General features: G+C 57.8%; 1 protein-coding gene across 1 annotated transcript; it reads right to left on the bottom strand.

The window, feature by feature from the left end:
• Positions 1-865: 865 nt before the first annotated feature.
• IGF2BP2 (insulin like growth factor 2 mRNA binding protein 2) lies at positions 866-22,799 on the bottom strand. The gene is made up of 16 exons (XM_035545071.2): positions 22,490-22,799; positions 21,978-22,038; positions 14,436-14,484; positions 13,908-13,959; positions 13,418-13,481; positions 11,722-11,994; positions 7,824-7,958; positions 7,472-7,594; positions 7,095-7,230; positions 6,784-6,912; positions 4,402-4,470; positions 4,108-4,224; positions 3,699-3,773; positions 3,366-3,497; positions 3,172-3,285; positions 866-2,580 (listed from the first exon to the last, which is right to left on the bottom strand). The coding sequence occupies exons 1-16, from the start codon at positions 22,677-22,679 to the stop codon at positions 2,485-2,487; spliced, it is 1,815 nt and encodes a 604-aa protein (XP_035400964.1). The 5' UTR covers positions 22,680-22,799; the 3' UTR covers positions 866-2,484.
• Positions 22,800-23,501: the final 702 nt, after the last annotated feature.

Below are 23,501 nucleotides of genomic sequence, written 5' to 3'. Positions count from 1 at the left end.
GGCAGGGAGGAGGGAGAGGGGGGCTGCTTTGCGTCCTGCTTCGTGCGCTTCTGATGCCGTCATCTGCCTGCTGACGTGCTCCTTACTCACAGGAAGGAGGCTGGGGGGCTCAGACAGTGCGTCTAGATCAAACCCGTCCTTTAAAGCCCTGGTGAGCGTGGGTCTGCCCCAGAGCCCATCAGTCACGGCAGGAGCAGTCGTTCCTCGCTGCTGGCTGTCTGGGGCTGGGGGCGTGGGGACAGAGCACCCATTAGAACCGACCAGCTTTGGGTGAGTGCTTCTGCAGCACCAGACTGTAGGCGGAGGGCGGGAACTTTTTGTTCCCTGCACCTTTACAAAGCTTGTAGGTATGACAAGGGAGCTGCTTTGAGCTGGAGGGAAGGAGCCCGTTCCCTCACTGGTGTGTCAGGTCATTTAATTCTCTTTAGCACCCACCTCCATGCCCCTGCATTACCACCACCACCCCAAACTAAAAACCAAACACAAAGACCTGTTCTGGGTGTGAAACCTGGCCCATGGTGAGGCTCCAGCCCTGGAGGGGGATGTGGGAGGTTGGGGTTCAACCCAAGCCTCTTGGGTCAACTTCAAGCTGCAAGGCCAGCAATGAAGATGCTATGTACTGGGGATGGTGGAGGAATGGGACGTGGACTCATGAAACCCCCCACGCTTGTCGTCAGGGCATCCCTGCTGCTGGGTTTAAAACAAAAGATTAAAAAAAAAAAAAAGAAAAACACCCCCAAAAAAGCCCTAACCCTCTTGTTCACCCCCCCTTTCCCAGCCAAGGACCTGTCGCCCATCCCGCTCTCGGCACAGCCATGACCACCACAGGGCACTGGAAAGAAAGCAACGGAGAGCAAGCTCAGGCTCTTGTTAGCTGGATATATTTTGTTTGTTTGTTTGTCGTTGGCTTTTTTCACAGAACACTTTGCAGTAGACAAAAACTGGCATTGCAGTCTGTCAGTACGTCGCTGGCACAGGCTCAGCCTTCAGCACCTTGCTGGGCTCAGGTGGTCGGCCCTGGTCCTTTCTCTCGCTGGTTGGACTTCATTGCTGTTGTTCTTTTATTTTTTTCTTTTACCTTTTTTGTGTGTTTTTTTTTCCTTTTTTTTTTTTTTTTTTAACATTTCTCAAGCTTTCTCCGAAGGAACGGCCACTGGCTCTCAGCTAGCAGGAGACTACAGAAGAGCTCTCGGACGCGTGGGCTGGTTTCCTCCTCCCACCTCGCAGCTGACTTGGTCGAGATCGTTTTCCAACTCGTTTTTATTACAAAAATAAAAAAATGCTCCAACTATCAGTTTTACAAGGCATACAAAAAAATCTCTAAAAGGGAAACACAAGCGCAAGGTGCTGAGGTACGAAAACCTGAGGTAGTTTTTTTGTGTGTGTGTTTGTGTGTGTGTGTGTGTGTGTATGCATGTTGCATTCTTGTAAAAACTTTTGCTAGGTTCTTTCTTCAAGCCCTGGGCCAACAACGTTTTGTAAATCTTTTCCCCCTTGTTTTTCCCTCCTCTCCCTCCAACACCAAAACTAAAAAAGGGGGGAATTCATCCCCAAAGAGCCACGGGGGAAGTTTGTTCTCTGCGGGCTGGACCATGGGGCAGGCTGGTTTTTGAGGGGGGTGGGGTGGGGGGGGTGCTAATGTTGAGCACGGCTTTGTCTGGCGGTGATGGAGAGAAAGACGGACAGATGGACAGGGCAGGGGGTCAGAACAGATGCAAAACCCAGTTTTGGACTCTGTGAAGCAAAGAGGAAAGGGCGTGTGAAAGGGAGAGGTTCCTCCTGTAGGAGACGGTATCCCTTCTGTTGGCTCACACAGGCAATCCCCATGGCACTGCTCTTCTCAAAGCCCTTAAGAAATTGTTTCTTTAACACTTGGTTAATTATTTTTGTTCCTGCTGGCAATCCTACAACTCTGCTCTACTGTGCATTAGAGAACCAATGGACTAGCTCCTTTCCTTAAAAGTCTAAAAAAGCCTGCTTTTGCTAAAAACAAACATCCCGTGACCCCTCTGAAATTAAAAAAAAAAAATTAAAAAAAATCTTACAAACATTAAAAATCGGCGTTAGTTTTGTTATTGATATATTAATTCTAAAATATATTACCCTCACGGGCGCTGCACGCCGGACAGGCTCCTCCACTCACCCGGCCACACCTGGCCAGAGAACGGTTTGTGAAACGGGTTGTTTTTAGGTAAAAAATAAAAACAATTAAAAAAAAAAAAACAAAATCCAAAACCCTCTGCCTATGTTAGTCCAACTAAAGGGATAGCGTCGGGAGTCGAGTCGGGTGGAGGCTGTGGGATGGAGAGCCCGCAGCGCCCCGGGGCGAGCAGCCGGGTGCTGCGGCGTTGTCGCCGGTGCGTGGGGAGCCGCAGCCGTCCCCGTGCCCATCCCCGCGCCTCGGGGTGCTCTTTGGTTTTCTCCCTGCCCGCTGGGTGGCAGGGGTACATTCATCGGGTGGTGCTGGCCGGCACGGCGGGAGCCTCACTTGCTGTGCTGCGAGGCTGGGGCTCCCTGAGCGTGTTTCTGCTCCTGCTGCTTCACCTGCTGGACGATTTCCCTGATCTTGCGCTGTGCAGTCTGGGGAGAAAGTGAGAGGCGGGGATCAGGAGGGAGGTTGAGGGGGAGAGGGGGGGATGGGGACTGCAGCACAGCCACGAGCATCCAAAATGAGCACCTGAAATGAGCGTCCAAAGCCCCGAGCAGCTTAAGGGCACCCTGCACTCCCTCCTGGTCCGAGCAGGTGTTCCCACAACTGAGCCTCTCCCCACTCGTGGCTCTTAATGACGGGCCAGGCACCTGCTCGGGCCCCGCTGCAGTTGGGGCAGCGCACACAAGGAGCAGTTTGCTCCTGCGCCTCTCCCGGGGCAGCTGGCGAAGCGGTGCAGCCGGCGACGGCTCCAACAGCTGCGAGCTGAGGCCGGGGCCGTGCCTTTACACTGCGCGTTTTCAACTTGTGCTTCTTCCATGGCGATCCTGAGATGTGTATTTTTAGCTTGATTAAGCCTATCCTTAATTTCAGTGCTAGCACCACTGGGGAGAGCTGCTGAGACACCGTTGGATGCAAGGCAGCCATCAGGAAACGGGTGCTGAGGGAGCCGGGCTTGGGGCGGGCCTCCCGGAGGCCGAAACCAGGCGGGAATATTCACAACGACAAGGGAAAACCCTCACCTGGCTGGCAAAGAAATGCCCGATGATTTTAACGATGACCTCCTCATTCTCATCTGGGGTTTGGTCTCGTGGCACGATGACTTCTGCGCTCGTTAAGTTCTGCAGCTCGTTCACCTGCAGCAGAAGACAGAGCCCTTGTTTTCGGGGTGGCCGCCCCCAGCGGGGCCCAGCCCCGCCGCCGCGCCCCCACGTACCGTTTTGCCACCTTTGCCTATCACGCGGCCGGCTGCAAAGGAAGGCACCTTGATGTGGGCTTCAAGCTTCACCTCTTCTTTCGGGTTAAAGAAGTTTTCTTCTTTCAGCTTCCCAAATATTCGCCCCTGGGCCTGCGAGAAGGGGGAGCGATGCAAAATGAAGCAAAAGCGGTGGTGCCGAGCGAGGAGCATCCAACCCGTGGACCCTGCAGGGCTCTGCCCTGACCCGGGGTGCCCAGCACCAAGCCAAGTGTCCCCCCCGCCATCGGGGCTGGCAGCACAGCAGCAACCCAAGGGATGCTCTCGAGTCATGTCCCCAGCGCCCAAGCCCACCTTGAACTGAGCCTCGGGCGGCCCCGTGATGATGACCATCCGCTCACTGGCGTCGGGACCTTCTGCCGGGGCGATCTGCGAAATGGAGGGGGAGCGGGAGCGTGAGAGGGGCTCACCAAGCCTTTTGTCCCCTTGCTAAGCCATTTGTCCCCTCCAGGGAGGGGAGAACCAGCTCAGCCTCACTTCTGGTGCACATCCATCCATCTGGGGGGGTTAAATGCGTGCTCGGCTGCTGTGCACACGCGCCTGGAGGACACCAGGGTGCTGCAGCATCCCTCCACCCCCTGGGCATGGGGACCCGTGCAGAGAGCTGCGGGGAGGGGGCTCGCTGGCAGCACCACCCTTCTTTCGGGGAACTCCCTTCTCCCCACCTCGTCAGGAGCCACCCAGGCACAAAACCTCAGCTCACCTTGATGGAGGCGCCGGCGAATCGCGCCAGCTGCTTGATGTGCTGCCCCTTCTTCCCGATGATGGCCCCCACCGCCTGCGTTGGGATGAACAAGTTGACAACCTCCTGCTCCGGGAGCTGGCGGGGAGAGTGAGGGGTTTTCCTTAATTCTTTCATTTTCCCTTTCCCCCCTCCCAGTGCACCACCCCATGCCCTAAAATCGCCAATTAGGAATGCCACCCCAAACAGCATCCCTGCCCTGGGGACAGCAGGGAGGGGGCACCCCACAGGGGATGTGGGTGCGGGAGGACTTACGGGGTGCTGATGTGGGAAGGCACCGACCGGGGAGGCTCCGTACAGCCCCGAGAGGTACGCCGAGGAGCTCTGCGGGGGGAGAAGGGGCGAGAGTCAATGAGGGCCCTGCTGCACTTTGCACCCTGGCCCCCCCAAGAAAGGGACACGGGGACACCCCTCAGCTCAGGAACTGAAGCCGAAACGGTGCTGTGAGCAATGCTGGTGCCTGGTGGAGAAGATTTGGTGAGAACTCAACCCACGACCACTTCCCTTTTCCAGGGTCAGAGGAGAAGAAGCAAAAGCTGGCGCTGACACTGCCCCAACAGCCGGCGGGGGCACAGCCAGGCTGGGACAGGGACAGGGACAAAGCCACGTGTCTCTCCCCGTGCCTGAAGGGGCGCTTGCCAGCACCCTGTCCCCTGAATACCCGAGGCCCAGGCGCAGCTCCTGGCAGTAGGTACAGCTCCTCCCAGCCCCGGATTCGGGCAGGCACAACCCAGTGGACGTGCAAGTCATCTGAACCCAGCTCCCCGGCCCCAGCCCTCCAGTTTAACCCGGCATGACAGGGGCTTCGGGAGCTTGCACCTTAGCCACGGGCATCATCTCCAGCACCAAAGCATCTGCTCCTGCCCAGCCTCACGGGCACGGAGACCTCAGCACCTCCCCAGCCTCCCCCTTTCACCCTGAGCCTCCTTCCCTGTCCCCCACGCTCTGCGCCTCTCCAAAGCCCTGGGTTTCAGCTACAGCCCCCACGGCCATCGCTCCGACATGCAAACCACAGTATTTGGGGGGAAGGAGCCAGCTGGGAGCCTACTTCCTATTTATTTTTTCCTGGCTCCCTGTTTGGGGTGATGTTTTGGGTCAAGGAGCCCATACTGGAGGAGGCTGCCTGAAGGAACCTTGCAGCCCCCCCCCAGCTCACGGAGCAACAAACGACACTGCAGTGCTCCAACACGGCTCTTCCCAGAGGCTCTGCTGACGCAGGCAGAGCATCCCTCTCTCCACAGGCACAGACAGACCGACCAACAGCCCCACGGACACGACCTGTGCTGAGACACCTCCCCTCCTGCTCTGGAGGTTGAAAGCAGAAAGGGAAGGGGCCCCCTTTGCTTTTAGCCCGTTCCAGTGCTCCTCTGCTCTGAATTTAGCAATGCCCAGGGGAAGGGGACCCCTCTGGGGCCACCACGCATGGCCACAAGCCCCGGGGTCACGCTCATCCGCCTCATCGCACCGCGAGCCCGGCACAGGCTCGGCACTCACCGTTCTCCTCCGACCACTCTGCTGCTGGCGGTGCCAGAAAAAGAAAACAGTACAAGTAAATTAACGTGCGCTGAGGCATCCTCCCTGCATTTCAAGCATCCAAGCAGAAATATTTAGAGAGAAATGGACCACAGAGCTGGGACGGCTTTGCAGGTTTAAGCCCTGTCACTCGGTCACCCTAAGGGTGCTCTGCAGGTGCTGGGGGACAGGAGGACCTTCTCTCTCCATCAGCCAACAGGACTGGTGGCCGCTCCTCTCCTGCCCACCATCCTCGTGGGCTGCCACACGTGCCTGGCGTGTGCCCTGCAGCCCTTCCTGTACATGTGGATGTAGGCACCACGTCCCGGGCAGCACGGTGGGGCTGCTCCCCAGCCCTGGCTGCAGAACCACGTCGCAGACCCACCTCACTACCTCTCCTTCATAAGACTGCCCCTGCACTTGCAGCTTACGAGACTTCTGCACCACAGAAAGGCCAAAGGGACCTGGGTCATGTCAAAAAAAATGAGTTTCTAGCAGTGCATCTGTCTGAAGATAAGCTCTCAGCAGGCAGGACCCCTTGAGCGCTAGGGCATTAAGGCACCAAGCCTTAAGGCACTGCTCGCCCCCTTCCCAGCCACGCTCCACACGCCCGGCGGCGATGCCCGCGGGTCCTGCCATGGTTCAGCCCCTCTTGGGCGGCCCAGAGACTGTGCCCGTGGGACACAACCCAGCCTGCAGCACCCAGGTGTGAGTGCGGGCCAGGACAGGGGAGCACCTCCACCGCCCCTCCCTGCCGGCACCAGCGGCCTCCAGCTCCTGCCTCGGCATGCGGAACGCAAGCCGAAAGCAGAGAACCACCCTCCAGAGGTGGCAAGCCTAAGATACAAGTGAGACCGAGCTCAGCACAACATCAGGACGCAGCCGATCTACCCAGGGAGCTACAAGCAGGGAGGGACAAGCCACGTTCAGTCTCTGTCTTCTCCGCTTGGCTGCTCGGACAAGCACCTTTCCAAAACAGCCGGGGGTTGGAGCACTTGTTCAAGGCTCCCCACGAGATGGCCCCTACAGCCACAGCACCCACCCAAACCCAAGAGCTAGGAGGGTCCAGAGACCACCCTGCTCCCACGAGCAAGTCCCCCGCGCCCCAGATTCTCTTGCACTTACTGCAAATGGGTGGTAAGGGGTGGCTGCAGCAGCACCTCGGGCCCCCGCAGAGGACGGGAGCATGGAAAGCCCTGTCGAGAAGATGCCCAGAGCGCTGAGGTTCAGTCCTGGGATCAGGTTGGCTTGTTGCTAGAGAGGTACAGACACAGAGAGAAGGGCTGAAGGTTGAGTGGGGTCTTGGGGGTTCTTAGCAAACGTTGTGGCCCTTTCCATGACAGACTGACCCCCCCCACTCCCCCCACATATTTTTCTGGTTGCCTCAGCAGCAGCTCTGAAGCAGGGGGATGTCGAGGGGCAGGCTGGGGGCTCACATTGACAGCCACAACGTCGTTCTCGTAGGCCTCTCGCAGCTTCTTCATGATCTCCACTTCAGCGTTGGAACACGCTTCTGTGCTGCCCTTCACCGTGATGGTCCGCTCGGGGTTGTAGATGGTTAAATCCTGTAAACTAGCCCACGTGCAGACAAAAGGGAGATGCTGTCACATTTCTTTTTTCAGGCCAAAATAAAGAAAAACTGCCAAATGAGAGAAGGGCCCCCCACCCCGAGGCAGCAGGACTTCCTCCCCCATAGCACTGCCCGTGGTTGATGGGGACAGGACAGCAGGATGGGCCTGCGTGGCTCGGGCTTGGTGCTGCCCGCAGTGTGGTGGGCAGCAGGGGGAACCACCCGGTGTTCAGCAGGACTTACGGCGAGATGGTGATCTTCGTCCCCGTGTCCTGCTCGATCTTCTTGAGGTTGCGGCCCTCTTTGCCAATCAACCTCCCCACCAGACTGTTGTGAGCTAGGATTTTCAAGGGGATCTCTTCTGCTCTAAAACAGGGGAGAAAGTAAAATCTCAAGGCCCGTCCAGTCTGTAAGCCCATCTCCAGCAAGGGGCAGCAGCGACACAGTGGGAGGAACAGAAGAACCATCTGTATTTTCTGAGGTTTTGCTCTCCGAGCTTGCCTGCATGCCACCCGAGCCACCCGAGCTCCTCGACTCCATGGCAACTGACAAGCAAATCCGACGATTTTGTTAAGCCAGCGAATGTCGCACTTACGATTTGGTTTCGTCAGCTTCCTTCTGCATGATATCAAGGATCATGCGACACGCTTCAGAGCACCCCTCGGGCGTTGCGTGGATGGTGATGGGCTTCTCGGCAGCGCCAGCATTCTCCTTCCGATGGATGTCAACCCTACAGTGACACAACCAGCAGAGAGAAGCCCCCTGAGACGCGGCCGTCGTCGCAAGAAGGCTTTTGAGAGCTCATGAGCTCAACTGGCTGTTCACAAACAGGCTCCTTTCAACATCTGCTCGGTCTTTGGGCTGAACCTAGGTCCTGCTGACGTACACCTACTGCCACCCAGAAGCAGCACTTTGCTTGGATCAGGTTTGGCCTACACATGCCTCTACGGTCTGAGGTCTGCCTGGGGACTGAGGGATGCCAACCACCATCCAACACCAAGATGGGGCAGAACAACTCCTTCACTGGACAAAGCCCTCAGCCACCTGCCCTGTCTTTGACGCCTGTCCCGCTGCAGCAGGAGACCAGGTTCGAGGTCCCCAGAGGTCCCTTCCAACCTCAGCCTCTCCGTGCAGAGCACCCGAGGCTGCTCAGCAGCTGCCACCAGCGCTGCGTGTCCTCCGGGACGGAGACAACTTACCCGTGGCTGTCAGGGCACGGAGTCACACCTGCACACGGACAACAGCGCTCGTACTCACGCCCGTCCCTGTGAGACCAGAAAGTTTTCCCTTGTGCACTGGCCAAGGCTGTGCTCTAGCTGCTCTGCTCCTTCCCTCAGGGGGTGGCAGGAGGGAGGCAGGGGCCTCCAGCTCGCTCCTCACTGCACCCCTGCACCTGGCCAGGGCCCTGAGAGAGGGAGAGAGGAAAGCAGGGTAGGAGGCTCTGACACATGAACCACGTGCCTTGAAGGACATGGGTGATGCGTAAGCAATCTTTTCTCCTTCTCCACCAAGCCTTCATCCTGCCGGAGGATGACTCCACGTGGCCAACCTGCCATCAGCTCCGTGGCCACCACCTTGGGGTCCCCGTCACCGTCGCGGCCGGGGCCGTGCCAGCCCCCATCTTATGGGGAGGTGCTGTACTTGCCCCCAGCTCCACATGTCCGGCTCCACCACCGTGCCCTCTGCCAACGGCCAAGTTCCTGTTCTTGTAAGGGGTCCACGTCCTGACCCCACTGCCACTGTGGGTGCTGCTGTGCGAGCAAGGCCGAGGCTGTGGTGCAGTGCCCCCCAGCACAGCACTGGGGTGATGCTGGGTCCTGGTGGGTTTGCAGGGGTCATCTCCTACAGGAGCTCACCGACCACCACGTAGAAACAAGAAGGCTTCATCTACAGGGAGAGGGGGAGCAGCAGGGTAACCCTGAGCTAAGGGGAAAGCCTGTCCCTGCCAGCTCCGAAAGGGATCCCAGCGTGGTCTCCTCTAAGCACCGAGGAGGGAAAGGGGAGACAGTCAGACTGCTACGTCGCTCCAGCAGATCTTCTGTGGCGTCAGCTAGAGCAGGAGACCGGTCCTGCTCGCACCGGGCACTGGGGTGCTGACTCCACGGCACACAGGGACCAAGCCACGCACTGCCACTTGCGTGTGACACCCTCTAGGATGTTCCCAGCTGCAGAGCTCCAACAGGTTGACTTGGAGGACCTGGTCCTTCAGAGGCTGATCCTGTGCCCAGTGCCATGGGGACCTCCACTGCCTCCCACAGCTGGGGGGAAGGCAAGCACACCACAAGGTGCCTCCGAGCGGGTTCGTGCCTCGGTCTGGCAGCAGGACCAAGTCAGGCAACTTCTCAGACCCAGAAGCAGCTGAGGATGGTGGAGATGGGGCACACGGCCATGCCTTGGTACCAAAGAGGGGCTGAGAGCTGCGAATGAGCTGGATGGAGGCTCTGAAATGCCAAGCATCCTGGAGAAGCACAGGGCCAGGCATGGCCACGATTCCTGCTGGCCTGCAAGCCATCCCAACCTGGACGTGTGAGTTCCAGCTCAGTCTGCGGGGAGGAGATGGGGTGCCAGGAAGGGGCTGCTGCATCCAAGCACACCCTGCCCCAAAGAGCAGGAGGGCTGAGGAGGGCTCCAGGCTTCCCAGCACGTCCCAGTGCTGCTGCGGCACGGCTCCAGTCCGATGGGAGGACAGAGGAGAGGACAGCCGAGGAAGAGGATGGTAGACACCCCAAGACTGAAGGCAGCAGCCTCCTGTGACTGCATGTGCCACGTGTACGAGGTCCTCCCTTGCCCAAGGCTGGAGCAGAAGCGGTGGCACACCATGGCCCATGGCCTCCTGGGGCTGGCCTGGACAGGCGAGAGCACAGAGCGCGGCCTTCCTCTGCGGCACGGCGTCTTCGGGGCGGGCCCGGGAGGTCAACCCGTAAGGGTGAAAGGGCTCCTCAGCAGGAGCTGCCCACAGGCAGCAGTGTTTTGGGAGGAACCGCGTCCCCCATCCTCCTCGCCAGGTGCAGGGTAGGAGTCAGGGCTTGCAAAGGAAAACTTTCCAGTCTCAGGTGGCAAGGGCAAGTGTGCACCCGCTGCCGAACGCACCCGGGGACTCACCTGGAGAAGAAGGGCTGGAGGCCCAGGATGGACCCGAGCGTGGCGCACGTTGCAGCTGGGAGGGCAGCAGGTGCCTCCACAGCTGCGAGGTGGCCGTGCTCCCTGGCAAGCCTGGGCTCCTCACCCTGCGGGGCCACCCCCTTTCCATACGAACCTCTTTTTGCCAACAGGGACCTCTCTAAAACCCAACGCCCGCGAGCTGCTGGAGCAGGGGATCGTGACGAGCAAGGGGAGCAGAGGTTGAGCACTGGGTTCAGCCCAAGGGACACAGGCATGCAAATCTTCAAACATTTCTCTTACCCAGGCTGGAGGTTAACTTTTCGTACCAGAACAGGGAGGCTCAGGCACCGGTCTTTGCCTGCTGCTGGCAGGAGAGAGCACCAGCAAAGAGAGCATCCTCCTGAGCTACGCTGCGCTCTACGCTACTCTGCTCGGCACACCACGGGGCCACGCACGCCGGGAGCCGTACGGCAAGGATCAGTAGTGGTCAGCGTGTTTCAGAGACAGCTGAGCACCAGCTGGGTCCGGAACAAATTCGGCTCAAGTGGATGCACTATTCTGATTTAAGTAATTTCCTCTCAAAGCTTCTCTGAGAACTAGGACGCCCTGGAGGATGTTCTGGTACAGGAGTCCCATGTCCTGTGGGATCACCGGGTTCAGGATGATGAACATGGGAGAAGACAGCTTTGGGTTAAACACAAACACATCTGGGCAGGAACAAAGCGTGCAGGAAAACCATGCAATCAATGTAAACATCGACATGAGAAACATGGAAAACTTCAACAAGACAGTCCTTAAATATTTTTTTTTCTTCAAAAAAAAAAAAAATAGATAGCAAAAAAGGCTTCAAATTGCTACAAAAAGCCCATTGGTGCTCCCTCTCCCCCTGTGCAACATCTCTAGCCCTTACAGAGCGCTGCAGCATGAACAAATCCCAAGGGCAAAGAGTGTCACTGCTGCCTCTAGGATCCCCATTTTATCCCCAAATCTGCCCTTTTTCTCCAAAGCCTCGTCCCAAGCTATTTCTGCAGGGCGAGAGCTACGTGAGCCAAGCAACGCTGGCTGACAAGCAGCGAGCACACCCGTTTTGGGGCTGGCTCCGGGGCTCGCAGGATCCAGCCTCTCCTGCTTTGTAAAGCATTAGACTTTAGAAACCCCGTTTCTGGCCATTTTCAGCATGTGCTCCCCCTCCTAACCCCCCAGGCCAGTAAGGATGGGTTTGGGAAATGGAGCTGAGCTGTCTAGACCCCATGGGCTGCTAACCCATGATGAGGGAAGCTCTCCGCCCTCTCCTGAAGCTACACCCCAAAAATACAACGTTCGCTGACAGCCGAAAGCAAGTGGACCCACAGAGTCCTGTGGAAGGAAACAAAACCATTCGAGGTACTTACTTGGACTGGGTTTGCTTAGTTAGGTTCTTTATGGTCAAGCCCTCCTTTCCTATGATCGCACCAACAAACTGCGTGGGCACCAGCATCCGCAGTGGGAAATCGAGCTGTTTGGGCTGCGAGGAGCCCCCCGGGGAGGAGCCCTGCTCCCTGGAAGAGTGGCCCCCGCGGCGGGATCGCTGTGGGGGCGGAGGGGAGCTCACCTCTTCATCCGGGATGTAGGAAACCTTGAAGGAATAGCTCTCAAGCTGGTGGCCGCTGAGCTTCTCAATTGCTCTGCAAGGCAGGGAGAGGAGGGGAGGGTGAGAGGTCGGTGGCACCCCCAGCGCTTCTCCTCACAGGGTACCGTCCCTCTCCAGCCCAGCGTCCTCCTTCCCCCCAGGTCCACAGGAGAAGAGAGAAGACAAAGTCCCCCAACTTTGGTCCAACTCAGGTGGGAAATCGCTGCAGTGTCCATCAGCAAAGCCTCGAGGTCAGACCTACCACGCCTTGGGGCATCTGTCTCTGCTGCCATCCTGTAAAGCTACAGCTTTCTGGCCTTGCACTTCTGACTAACTCTTAGTTTGCACGTTTTTCCTCTGCTGGATGCAACAAGTCTTCAGGCATGTCTTTGCATGGTGCCTACACCAGGTTCTTCCATCCTCTTGAAGTTCTTCTTGATGGGTGGCATTTCTCTGCGACTCCTCTATAGGGTCTCCACACAACACGCCAGTGATTTGCCCTCTGCTGCTCTCCACCCCTGCGGACTGGCCACTGACCCCCGCCTCCCTCTCGCGTCCCCTAACCAGTTACTGACAAACCCAAATGCCCTCTTCTCCAGGTCAGGGGGGCGTTTTGGAAGCCTTCTGGGAGCTGCTCAGATGGTTTCACTTAGCTCCAGGAAGCAGGAGTTGAGTCTTTGCAAATTTTGGTCTCTAACTTGACTCTGCCCTATACGACCACCATCTCTCCCACCTCCCTCACCATATTCCACCTCTCCAGCTGCTCGAGCCAGGTGGCCGTACCAGTGACCGACAAAGCACGTTCCCAGTTTAGGTCTGAACTTCCAGTCCAGGAAGATGACTCTGATGGGCTGCTTACCTGACCTGACTCTCCGCTATCTTAGAGTGCTTTGCTCCCCGAAGACAAGGCCACTGGGACCCCAAAAAGGACCTGCAGGCTTGTAGGAAAGATGCAGTCCAAAGGGAATTGCAAATGACACAGCCAAGAGCCCCTTGGGGGCAGGAGGAGACAGCACAGAGGAAGAGGGGACAAGCAGAGGGCTGTGGGATGGGCAGCCCTTAACACACTTGAAGCTGAAAGAGCTTGGAAACAACCCCACAAGGGGGAGAGATAAGTCAAGAAGAAAAATAAAGAACGGTGCGGCCTAGAAAAATGGCCAGGGGAATATAGCTGAACTTCACTGGGGAAATTCGGGTGGTTGGTTGGAAATTTGTCTTGCCTGGAAGGTCCATGGAGATGGCAATGGGGCTTGGAGCACCCCAGGTCTACTCTCCCTTGATGCTTCTACGGAGAGTACCACGGTAGCGAGGACAAAATCTGTCCTCAGCACGTGGACACACCAGCCCCCACCAGGTCTTTGGAGCAGGAGAAAAAGCAAACGTGGCCGATGTGGACAACTCCTGGTCCCGCACAGCACTTCACCATGTTCCCAGGAGAAATCGAAAATACAGACAAATAGGAAAAAAAAGCCACTTACACTTTTGCTTCTTCTTTTGTTGCATACGTTACGTTGACAACTGCTGTTTCTGTGTCTGTGTTAACTGGGGGAGAAGCAAGGCGGGGAGCGTTAGGGGGCAGGAGGAGATGGCAATCACCGCTGTTCCCGGACCCCAGTGCCCCACGTTGTGGTGGAGGGCTGACGCAGAGCGTGGGAGCACAATGCCTTTCTCGTGGAGGGGCCCAGCCACTGCCTGCGGTCTGCACTTGTCCACCACCGTGGACTTGTCTCCACCCCACAAAAGGAGCAGCAAAGGAGACGCCCTGCGCTGGGCTGAGGTCGCTACCCAAAGCCTGAGCTGCCAGCAGGTGACTGTTCAGGGAAAACCACTTCAGCCCAGCACAAACCACTGGGACAACCACATTTCACCCTATTAGGTTCTGCTGAGAGTGGCTTTTCCAGCATGGGCTGAGCTGGGGCACGGCACTGGGGCTCTCGGACAGATGAGGACCGTGCAGGACCATCTTACCTTGCTCTACATTCTCCACTGTCCCGTACTGGGCTAAGAGGCCATCCAGCACCTGGGGAGAGAGCAGAAAACCAGGCAGGTGAGGCGGGCAGGAGCCCTCTGCCAGCCTGGCTCAAACCCTGCTTTGCCCCCGGACCTCCCAGTGCGAACCTCGGGCTGTGCCATTTCCAGCAGGGCTCCTCTGCTCTGTGGCTCCTTGCTCCGCTCTGACCCGCGGGGTCCTGCATGCTCGGAGCCATCCTCAAGCCACCTCCACCCGACTGCAGGACCACCTTCACCCACCCTGCACCCCACCGCCCTGCAATGCCCCTCTGCTCAGAGCAGCGAGCCCCGGGCATGCGGGAGATGGAGCCCAGTTCGCCCTCCGCCTCCTGACTGGGGATACTGGGAAGGCAACGGAAGGACTCTGTGGAGACCGCGCACCCTGGCAGTGCAAGTTTGTGCTGAGTGATGGAGGAGGTGCGGTGGGGTGCTTTTGGGGTGGCCCAGCCTCTGGAGGGGGCAGGAGGGGAGCGCGGCGCTTCTTACCTCCCACTGCAGGTGGGGGGGGATGTTTCGGATCTGGATCTTTCTGCTCCTGCAAAGACAAAGCCCTGGGTTACGGTCACAGGAGGGCAGCAACTACCGGAGGCTTTCTGGGAGCGAGAAGGTGAGACCTTGAGAAGGCACCCCGCTTCCCGAGCTGCATGCTGCTGCTCTCCAGCGGTTCCCAGCATCACCTGGTGGATTTCAGTGGAGAAACCGAAATGCATGTCCATGGAGGAGGCACCTGGAGGTGAGCGGCGCTTCCAGCCCCGCGTGGTGCCGCCTCGGGGCATCACCAGGGCCCCCCAAGAGGCAACGGCCACCCAGCGCCTCCCCAGACAACCTGCAGCAAGACGCACTCAGGCAGTTTTGGGACAAAACTCACACACTGCCCATCCCGAGCAGCATTTGCAATCCTTTCTTAGCCAATTTCCTCCGCCAGACTGTTATTTTTTCCCTTTTTGCTGCTATTTTCAGCCAAGAGCAGCTCACGGAGCTGACACACAGCTGCACGACCGCTGAACCCGGTGCCAGGAAGCCAGGCAGGGCAGAGCAGGACCACCCCCTCCAGCAGTGGGGACTGGTTTCCCTGCCAAGCTACCTCCCGGCACATGCTGGTTTTGGGAGCCCATCAGCAGCAGGAGGTCGTGCCTGCTCTGCCCAGCTTTGCCCTTGCTCGAGGAGGACGCGAGGAGGGGAGGCGATGCTGCGAAGCGGCAGGGGAACGCATGGACCCTGCCATCCCCCTTGGTTCGCAGCCTCCCCTGAAGGGGGCTCTGCCAATCAAAAGCAATCAGGCGCTGGAAAAAGTGGGGAAGCCACAGCCTAAGACGTCTCCTGCAGCGCTCCCAAAGCCCACTCCTCCAGCAGCCACGGACCTCTCTGGTCCCAGCTGCCACCAGGGATTTCAGGGCTGGGTGCGGAGCTCACATGGCAAGGAGCAAGATTCATCTCATCCTGCCCATCCCATCCCATCTCATCTCATTCACCCCATCCTGCTCCACCTGATCTCATTCCACCTATCCAACCTCTCCCATCCTATCCAACCCTACCCATCCTATTCTATCCAACTTTACCTGTCCCATCCTATCCTACCCATCCTACACCCACCCCATCCTATCCCATTCCCCCCTTTCTACTGCATCCCATCCTACCACAATCCACCAATCCCATCCCATCCTACCCCATCTCATCCTGCCTCATCCCATCCATCCCATCCTACCCCACCCTATCCCATCCCACCCCATCTCATAGAGTCAAAGAATCATTAGGATTGGAAAAGAACTCCAAGACCTTTCCTTGAACACCCCCAGGGACGGTGACTCCACCACCTCCCTGGCAACCCATGTTCCAGGGTTCCACTTGTGTCCCAGGCCCTTCACCAGCTTCGTAGCCCTGCTCTGGACACGCTCCAGGGCCTCGATGTCCTTCTTGTAGTGAGGGGCCCAAAGCTGAACACAGCACTCGAGGTGCGGCCTCACCAGAGCAGAGCACAGGGGGACGATCACCTCCCTGGCCCTGCTGGCTGCACTATTCCTGACACAACCAGGATGCCGCTGGCCTTCTTGGCCACCTGGGCACACTGCTGGCTCGTGTTCAGGTGAGCATCCATCAGCACCCCCAGAGCCTTTTTCCCTGCACAGCTTTCACAGAATCACAGAATCATGAAGGTTGGAAAAGCCCTCCAAGACCATCTGGTCCAACCATCCCCCTACCACCACCGTCACCCACTAAACCGTGTCTCCAAGCACCACGTCCAACCTTTCCTTGAACACCCCCAGGGACGGTGACTTCACCACCTCCCTGGGCAACCCGTCCCAATGCCTGACTGCTCTTTCTGAGAAGAAATGTCTCCTCATTTCCAACCTGAACCTCCCCTGGCACAACTTGAGGCCATTCCCTCTGGTCCTATCACTAGTTACCTGCGAGAAGAGGCCGACCCCCTGCTCCCCACACCTTCCTTTCAGGCAGTTGCAGAGAGCAATGAGGTCTCCCCTGAGCCTCCTCTTCTCCAGACCAAACACCCCCAGCTCCCTCAGCTGCTCCTCACAGGACCTGTGTCCCAGGCCCTTCACCAGCTTCGTAGCCCTGCTCTGGACACGCTCCAGGGCCTCGATGTCCTTCTTGTAGTGAGGGGCCCAAAGCTGAACACAGCACTCGAGGTGCGGCCTCACCAGAGCAGAGCACAGGGGGACGATCACCTCCCTGGCCCTGCTGGCTGCACTATTCCTGACACAACCAGGATGCCGCTGGCCTTCTTGGCCACCTGGGCACACTGCTGGCTCGTGTTCAGGCGAGCATCCATCAGCACCCCCAGAGCCTTTTCCTCTGCACAGCTTTCCAGCCACTCTGCCCCCAGCCTGTAGCGCTGCATGGGGTTGTGGCCAAAGTGCAGGCTCCGGCACTGAGCCGTGTTGATCCAACCCCACCCCACGGAGGAGGCGGTCAGGAGGACCTGGCCCATGGGGGGCCCACGGCCACGGCAATCCTGCGCTGCTCACCAACAACCTCACCCGTCCCCTTCTCCTGCCCATCCTTGTCACCTGCCCACGGCTGACCCCGCACCACCGCGCACACAGCGTCCACTCCAGAAAACGGGACGTGTCTCATTTGGAGCACCAACGGCTGTTTCCCAGGTGGAAAATGGCCCCCGCCCAGTTGAAGCAGTGCTGGGCCATGTGTGGCCACCCCCGATGATGGACCTGGGGGCCCTGGGGGTGCCACAGGCTAATTTTAGCCCCCCCCCAGCTCCCAACACCAGAACTAGTGATGAATCAGCCCCACTGCACTGCACCGCACGTTTTGCAGTAAGCTGGTGGGAATTAATACCACCAATAATCACTAATGTCGGGGATACAGTTTATGGAAAAACACCTAATTAGCCCCACAAGAGCACATCAGCACAACCCCATCCACAAGCGCATGAGGCAAGGGGCAAGAGACAAAAAAAAACAACCCCAAGCACCAGCTTCAAGCATTAAAGAGATGGGAATTTTTATTTTGGGGGTTTTGTTCAAACAAGGATTTTTTTCCATTCACGCCGTGCATTGTTTTACTGTTATAAAGCCATAAAGGGGTTTTAGCACCTTCTACCTTGGATCAGTATTTGGGGTAGCTAAAAAAAAGCCCTGTGGCTCCTGCTTCCAATCAAAACCAAAATTCTAGAGAAATGGGAAACCGAGGGGGGGAATCTGCACACCTCCACCTTACAAAATATTTCAGTGCTTGCTTGTGAAAACCTCACAATGTCACTAAAGCATTTAGGAGGTGCGGGGTTTCACAACTCTCTTTGCCGCCAGCAACTTTGCTCCACCTGGTAAAATATCTCCAATGTCCTAGGCGAAAGATTATAATAAAAATTTGTATAAAAAAATTATGATGCCACCAAAATTATAAAAACCAGCAGGCGGTACGCAAACTCACGCCCACCTGAACTGGTTGCATCTGGTGATTTGCAGCCGGACACGAGCATGCTCCCCCAGACGAGAGCAGCTGATGATTCCCTGCCTCCGTCGGTTTCGTTTTGGGGTCACCTCGACAAATTCTGCGTCTGCCCCAGCTGCCGGGATGGCAGCGGTAGCTCGGGGATGGACGAGCATTAAAGCGCTGCCCCAGTTTTGAGCGGCGGCCGAGAGCACCGCGGGTGCGCCTGCTCCGGGGGCTTTGCCTTGACGCTCTTAAGGAATTAAAATATATTCGTGCTAAAGCCCTGTCCTCCGGCGCGGGAGGGGGGGCAAGGAGGGCACGTGATGAACGCACCCCCGCGACCTGGGGATGTATTAACGATGGAGCTGAATGGGAAACTGCGCCCCATCTGTCACGGCTTTTCAAGATTAAGAGGGGGAAAAGGGAAAAAAAAACAAACGCAAACACCCCTCCGCGTTCCTGCTCTGCACTGGGACGCAAAGGGGGACAACAATTATTCCTCTCCTGTCACCGAGACGCACCCTGCAGCCCACCCCAAATTCCTGGAATACAAATCTCCCCCGAGTTTCCATTGCAGGAATCCGATCCACAAATATCCTGGTTAAAAATGGGGAGCTAAAAAAAATAAAACAAAATACAGAAATAAAAATAAAACCGCTGAACACCCAGCAAACCTCCTTCCCTGGCCGGACTGCGTGTCACCGTGCCGGCTGCACAGTGGGAAGCAGCTCTCCATCGGCTCCCCTGGCTCTCCAGCTTATTCCAGGACATTTTTTTTCAACCCTAATCCTGATGCAACCCTGATTTGTGAAACTCCCAGCTCACTGCCGCTCTGGGTAATGGGTTATTCCTGGGAAATGCTGTTTTTAAAGCTCGTCGAGCGGTGCCAACCCTGGCCACGTGCTGCGCCCCTGGGAAAGGGAACAAGGAAAGTTGCCCCTGGCCACAGCAGCAGCCTCAGCAACGCACTTTCAGTGCTTTGAATTTAATTTTCAACCCGAAGCAAACCACCACACCATGCCCCAAACATCTCCAGCACGCTCAATGCTATTCACGAACAAACTAACTGAAAACTGCAGGTTTTTTTCCCCGAATTTAAGGCTGGCGACAAACCCACCCGCTCCTGACACGTGTGTATGTGCAAATCATCCGTGCTCGAAGCTTTTCCCGGCAAAGCAATGCGCAGAATCGTCAGTTTGCACAAGGGTTTTCTGTTTTCTCTCCCCTAAACAAGCATCTGCAATCAACACTAAGCAATAACAACAATAATGAGGGAGGGAGATAACGCCCGCGGAGAGATGGAAGGGCTTGTGCTTGTATTCCATGCAAGGAAGCGGGGGGAAAAAAAATGGAAAAAAAATTATTCCCTCCCCAGAAAGCGCACCTGAAGTGCTACAGCATGAATGCAATGAAAAAATAAATAAATAAATAAATAAAATAAAATATAAATGAAGACGATGGAAAGATGAGCGCGAAATGCAACCGGGTGTGGGAATAAAGGGGCACGAACCCAGCTCGTGGAAAAGCACACCTCGCTGGCAAAAACTCTGCCTTTAGCCCAAAGTGCCACGGAAAACAACGAGCTCCAAGGCTGACTTCTCACCCCCGAGCTCCGCACCCCAGGAGTGCCGGAGGCGTCCGGATGGTTTTCCAGCGACCCCGCTAAATCCCAGCCGCGACGCCAGCCTTTCCCTCCCCGCCTCGAGCCTTTTTGTGATTTAACAGATTTAAGAATAATTCCTGCTGGAACCAGAGAGCTCCAGCAGCTCCCCTAGGAACTCATTTCAAACCGATTATTTTCCAGAAGCATCATTTGAAAATTGTTAAATTGGAAAATTACGGCGGAAGCAGAAAATAAAAGGCACCTCGGCCATGCGGAGCCTGGAAATTTCTCCGCGTGGAAGCCACGAAGCGGGGCTCTGGCACGTCGCTGCTCCTGATTAAACTCATTGCTTTCGGCCAGCACTTGTACACGAGCCCGCACGGGGGGCGCTTGGGCTTTGCTGTTAGCATCACACAAACAATCCTGATTATTATTATTATTAATAATATTATTATTATTATCTTTTTTTCCCATCAGTGGGATGTTCAGAGGTCAGATGCACAGCTCTGGACACAAAATACCCCTGAAAATACGGCTCTTTCACCCGGCTTGAGCTAAACAACAACATTCTCTGTTCCTGGTGAATTCAAAACCAATGTTACAAAAAAAATATTTTTTTTTTAAAAATTAAATCCACCGATGCACAGCACAGCTTATACAAACACAAAACAATCACAATAATTTCCCATCATGCCTTCAGCAGGGCAAACCCTTCGCACTGCAGCGCAACTACCGATTTTTAACTCGTGAAGCACAAATTCGGGCAAATTCTGCGCTTCCCTCCAGCACCGTGTGTCCTTTTGTGCCTTCGGAGGCTCCTCGAGGAAATCCCTCCCGGCAGGTTCCCGACACACAGATATGTTTTTTTCGGGCAGATTTCTTATCAAATCCCCTTCCCGCATAGCACTCAAACCCCACCGCCGTGCAGCAAACACCGAGCATCCCCTGCGCGTCAGTGTTTTACGCTGAGCACGTATACGCAGAAAACAAACAAAATATTTATATATATATATATATATACGTATAAGGCAATAAAAATAAATCACTGCACATTAATCCCAGGGCAGGGGAAAACTACAACACAACCACGTGAGCCTCCGCTCCACGCCAAAAATCGCGTTATAAAAATCAAACCTTTAATCTGCCGAGGCGACGGCACGGCCCTGCCGGCCACGGGTGTTAACATGAGGCTGGAGTTTTGGTTTTTGGATGCGAGCAAAAGAGACCCGAAACGAGGTGCCGACGAGCTGGGGAGCCGGGCTGGGCTAGAAAACTTGGAGAGAGCTGAAAACAGGCTATGGCCAAAGAAATAAGCATTTATTTCTGGGCTGTTTAAATGCCTTTTTGTACGCGGCAGGCAAATTAAGAGCACAGCAGCCCAATGGAGAACGGGGATAAGGGCGAACCCCTGCTTTCCATCGGCCGTCGTGAAGGTCCGACACCCTCAAAACCCCTATTTCTGCCTCTGCCGCTCTCCAGAAGCGGCCGACGGAGCGGCACGAGGCTGCCGGAGGAGATTTAGCTCCGAAACCTCGCGGCGGGGAGGCGGGGGGAGGCTTCGCCTGCTTGGTTGGGAGGTAAAAAGCGCGCGTGCTCCCCGCCGAAGGAATCCCGCTGTCAGAGCCCGCATCCCACCGCGGCACACGTGATGCCAGGCACGAGCTGCTCCCCACCGAGTCCCCATTACACAACGCGTCGTGTTTGTGTCCCCCCCCCAGCACCGTGTTGCAAAATTATGTCTCCGGCACCAACCGTGCCCCGAGCCTCCGAATTTTGGGCCACCGGACCCGCTGTCGCGAGGTGCCGGGGGGCAATGCTGCGGGTCGGGGTGCTCCCCTCTCTTTATAAAGCGGCATCGCCGTTGCCCACCTGAAGGGAGGAGCAAAGTGCCCTGGGAGCGGGTTCTTTGGGAGGGGGGCGCAGGAGGAAAGATGCGGGCGTAAGGAAAAAATAGGGAAAAAAATAGAGAAAAAAAAAATAGAGGGGAAAAATAATTTAAAAAATACATGTAAGGACCTGGATCACTTGACGGAGGAGACGCGACCGCCCGCAGCGCGCAACTTCTCCCGGTGCAAATCCTCGGAAGGGTTGTTGGGATTGTGACTATCGCTCTTATCGCTGCTATCACTGCGGTTTATTGCCGTTATCGTTCCCGCTATCGCTCCCCGTGCTGCTGCTCTCGCCGCCGGGGCTGTTACTTCCCGGCAGGAAGCCGCTTCCCGGCCGGGCTGGTGGGGAGCAGCGGGGGGCCCCGGGGTGCCCCCAGCGCCGGGCTCCCCCCGACATCTTGTGGCTGCGGGGGGAGCTGAGGCCGGGCAAAACACGCGTGGGGGTCCCGAGCCCCCCCCTCCCCGAGCCCCCAGGGGCGGTGGCGGCGCTGCCCCCCCCCCCCCCCCCGCTCCGCCGCGGAGCGTAGCGAAAGTAAAACCCGGCGCTGCTCCCGCTGCCCCCCCACGCGTGTGCGTGGGGCGTGCGCCCCCCCTTCGCCCCCCCTCCCCGACCATCCCACGCCTCACCTGAGCTTTTTGGGCACGGAGTAATCCACCTCCAGCACTTTGCCGTGCAGCTCCGCTTTACCTGCGGGGACAGCGGGCTCAGCGTCGGCGGGGCTCGCCGCCGCCCCCCCCCCCCCGGCTTCTCCCCGGGACCCCCCCCGCCGCCCCCCCCGGCCTTCATCCCCCTCGTCCTCCTCTCCGCCGGCCCCCCGGGCCCCGGAGGCGCTCCCCCCCCCTCCGCTCCCGCCGCCGCCCGGCTCCGCGCTGCCCCCCCCAGCCGCCCCTTCGGCCGCCCCCCGCTCGGCGCCCCCGGCGAGTTGGGGCAGGGCACCTCGTAATAAGGTGCCCGGGGCCTGGGGGGTGCCGGGGGGGCGGCCGGCGGGGGGGCCCGGCGCTCGGCTGCCCCTCAATAAAATCGGAGAAAAAAATCAGCGAAAAATCAGCCGGGGCCGGAGCCGCCGGGCCGGGGGGGAGCGGGGCGGCCGGGGGGGGGCCCGGCGGGGGGAGCCGGGGGGGGCCGCGGCGCCGCTCACCCGAGAGGGTCTCGATGGCCCGGATGGCCCAGTTCTGGTCCGGGAAATCCACGAAGGCGTAGCCGGACTTGAGCAGGACCTGGCCGGCCAGGGGCAGCTTCCTGTCCCCGAAGAGCCGCTTGAGGTCGTCGGCGGTGGCGGCGGGGCTGAGGTTGCCGATGTAGAGCTTGTTCATCCTCCGCCGCTTCATGGGGAGCCCCGCGGCTCCTCCCGCCCCGCGGCCGGAGAGAGACGGGCACGGCGCTGCGCCACCCGCCCGGCCCGGCCCGCAGCCGCCTGCAACAGCGCCCCGCCGCCGGGCAGCGGGCGGAGCCGCGCCGAGCCGAGCCGCGCCGAGCCCAGCCCGGCCGCCCCCGCCCTCCGCCCGCCGCCGCCAGGGGCCCGGCCCCGGCCCCGGCCCCGCACGTGGAGGGAGCCCCCCGGCACCGGGAGGGGGCTGCGGGCGTCGCGGCCCCGAGGGGGGAGAGGGGGAACAAAGGGAAGGGGGAGAGGGGAGGGAAGGAGGGGAAGGGAGAAGGGGGGAGAGGGGAAGGGAAGAGGGAGAGAGCGGGGAAACGGAAGGGAAAGGGAAGGGAAGAGGGAGAGGAAGAAAAGGGAAAAGAAAGGAAGGAAAAAGGGAAAGGAAGACTGGGGAAAAGAAGAAAAAAGAAGGGAGAGGAAAGGGGAGAGGAAAGGGGAGAGGAAAGGGGAGAGGAAAGGGGAGAGGAAAGGGGAGAGGAAAGGGGAGAGGAAAGGGGAGAGGAAAGGGGAGAGGAAAGGGGAGAGGAAAGGGGAGAGGAAAGGGGAGAGGAAAGGGGAGAGGAAAGGGGAGAGGAAAGGGGAGAGGAAAGGGGAGAGGAAAGGGGAGGAGAGAACAAAGCAAAAGCAGGAAAGGGAAAGGGAAAGAGGGAAAGGAAAAGGAAGAAAAGGGAAAAGAAGAAAAAAGGAAAGGGAAAACAGAGAACAGGAAACGAAAGTGGGAAAGGGAAAGAGGGAAAGGAAGAAAAAAGATAAGGAAAAGGAAGAGAAGGGA

This window comes from Cygnus atratus, chromosome 9, assembly GCF_013377495.2.
Source record: "Cygnus atratus isolate AKBS03 ecotype Queensland, Australia chromosome 9, CAtr_DNAZoo_HiC_assembly, whole genome shotgun sequence".
NCBI classification, from domain to species: domain Eukaryota; kingdom Metazoa; phylum Chordata; class Aves; order Anseriformes; family Anatidae; genus Cygnus; species Cygnus atratus.
Note: the sequence above shows the minus strand (reverse complement) of the source record. Positions and strands in the feature narration are given on the sequence as shown.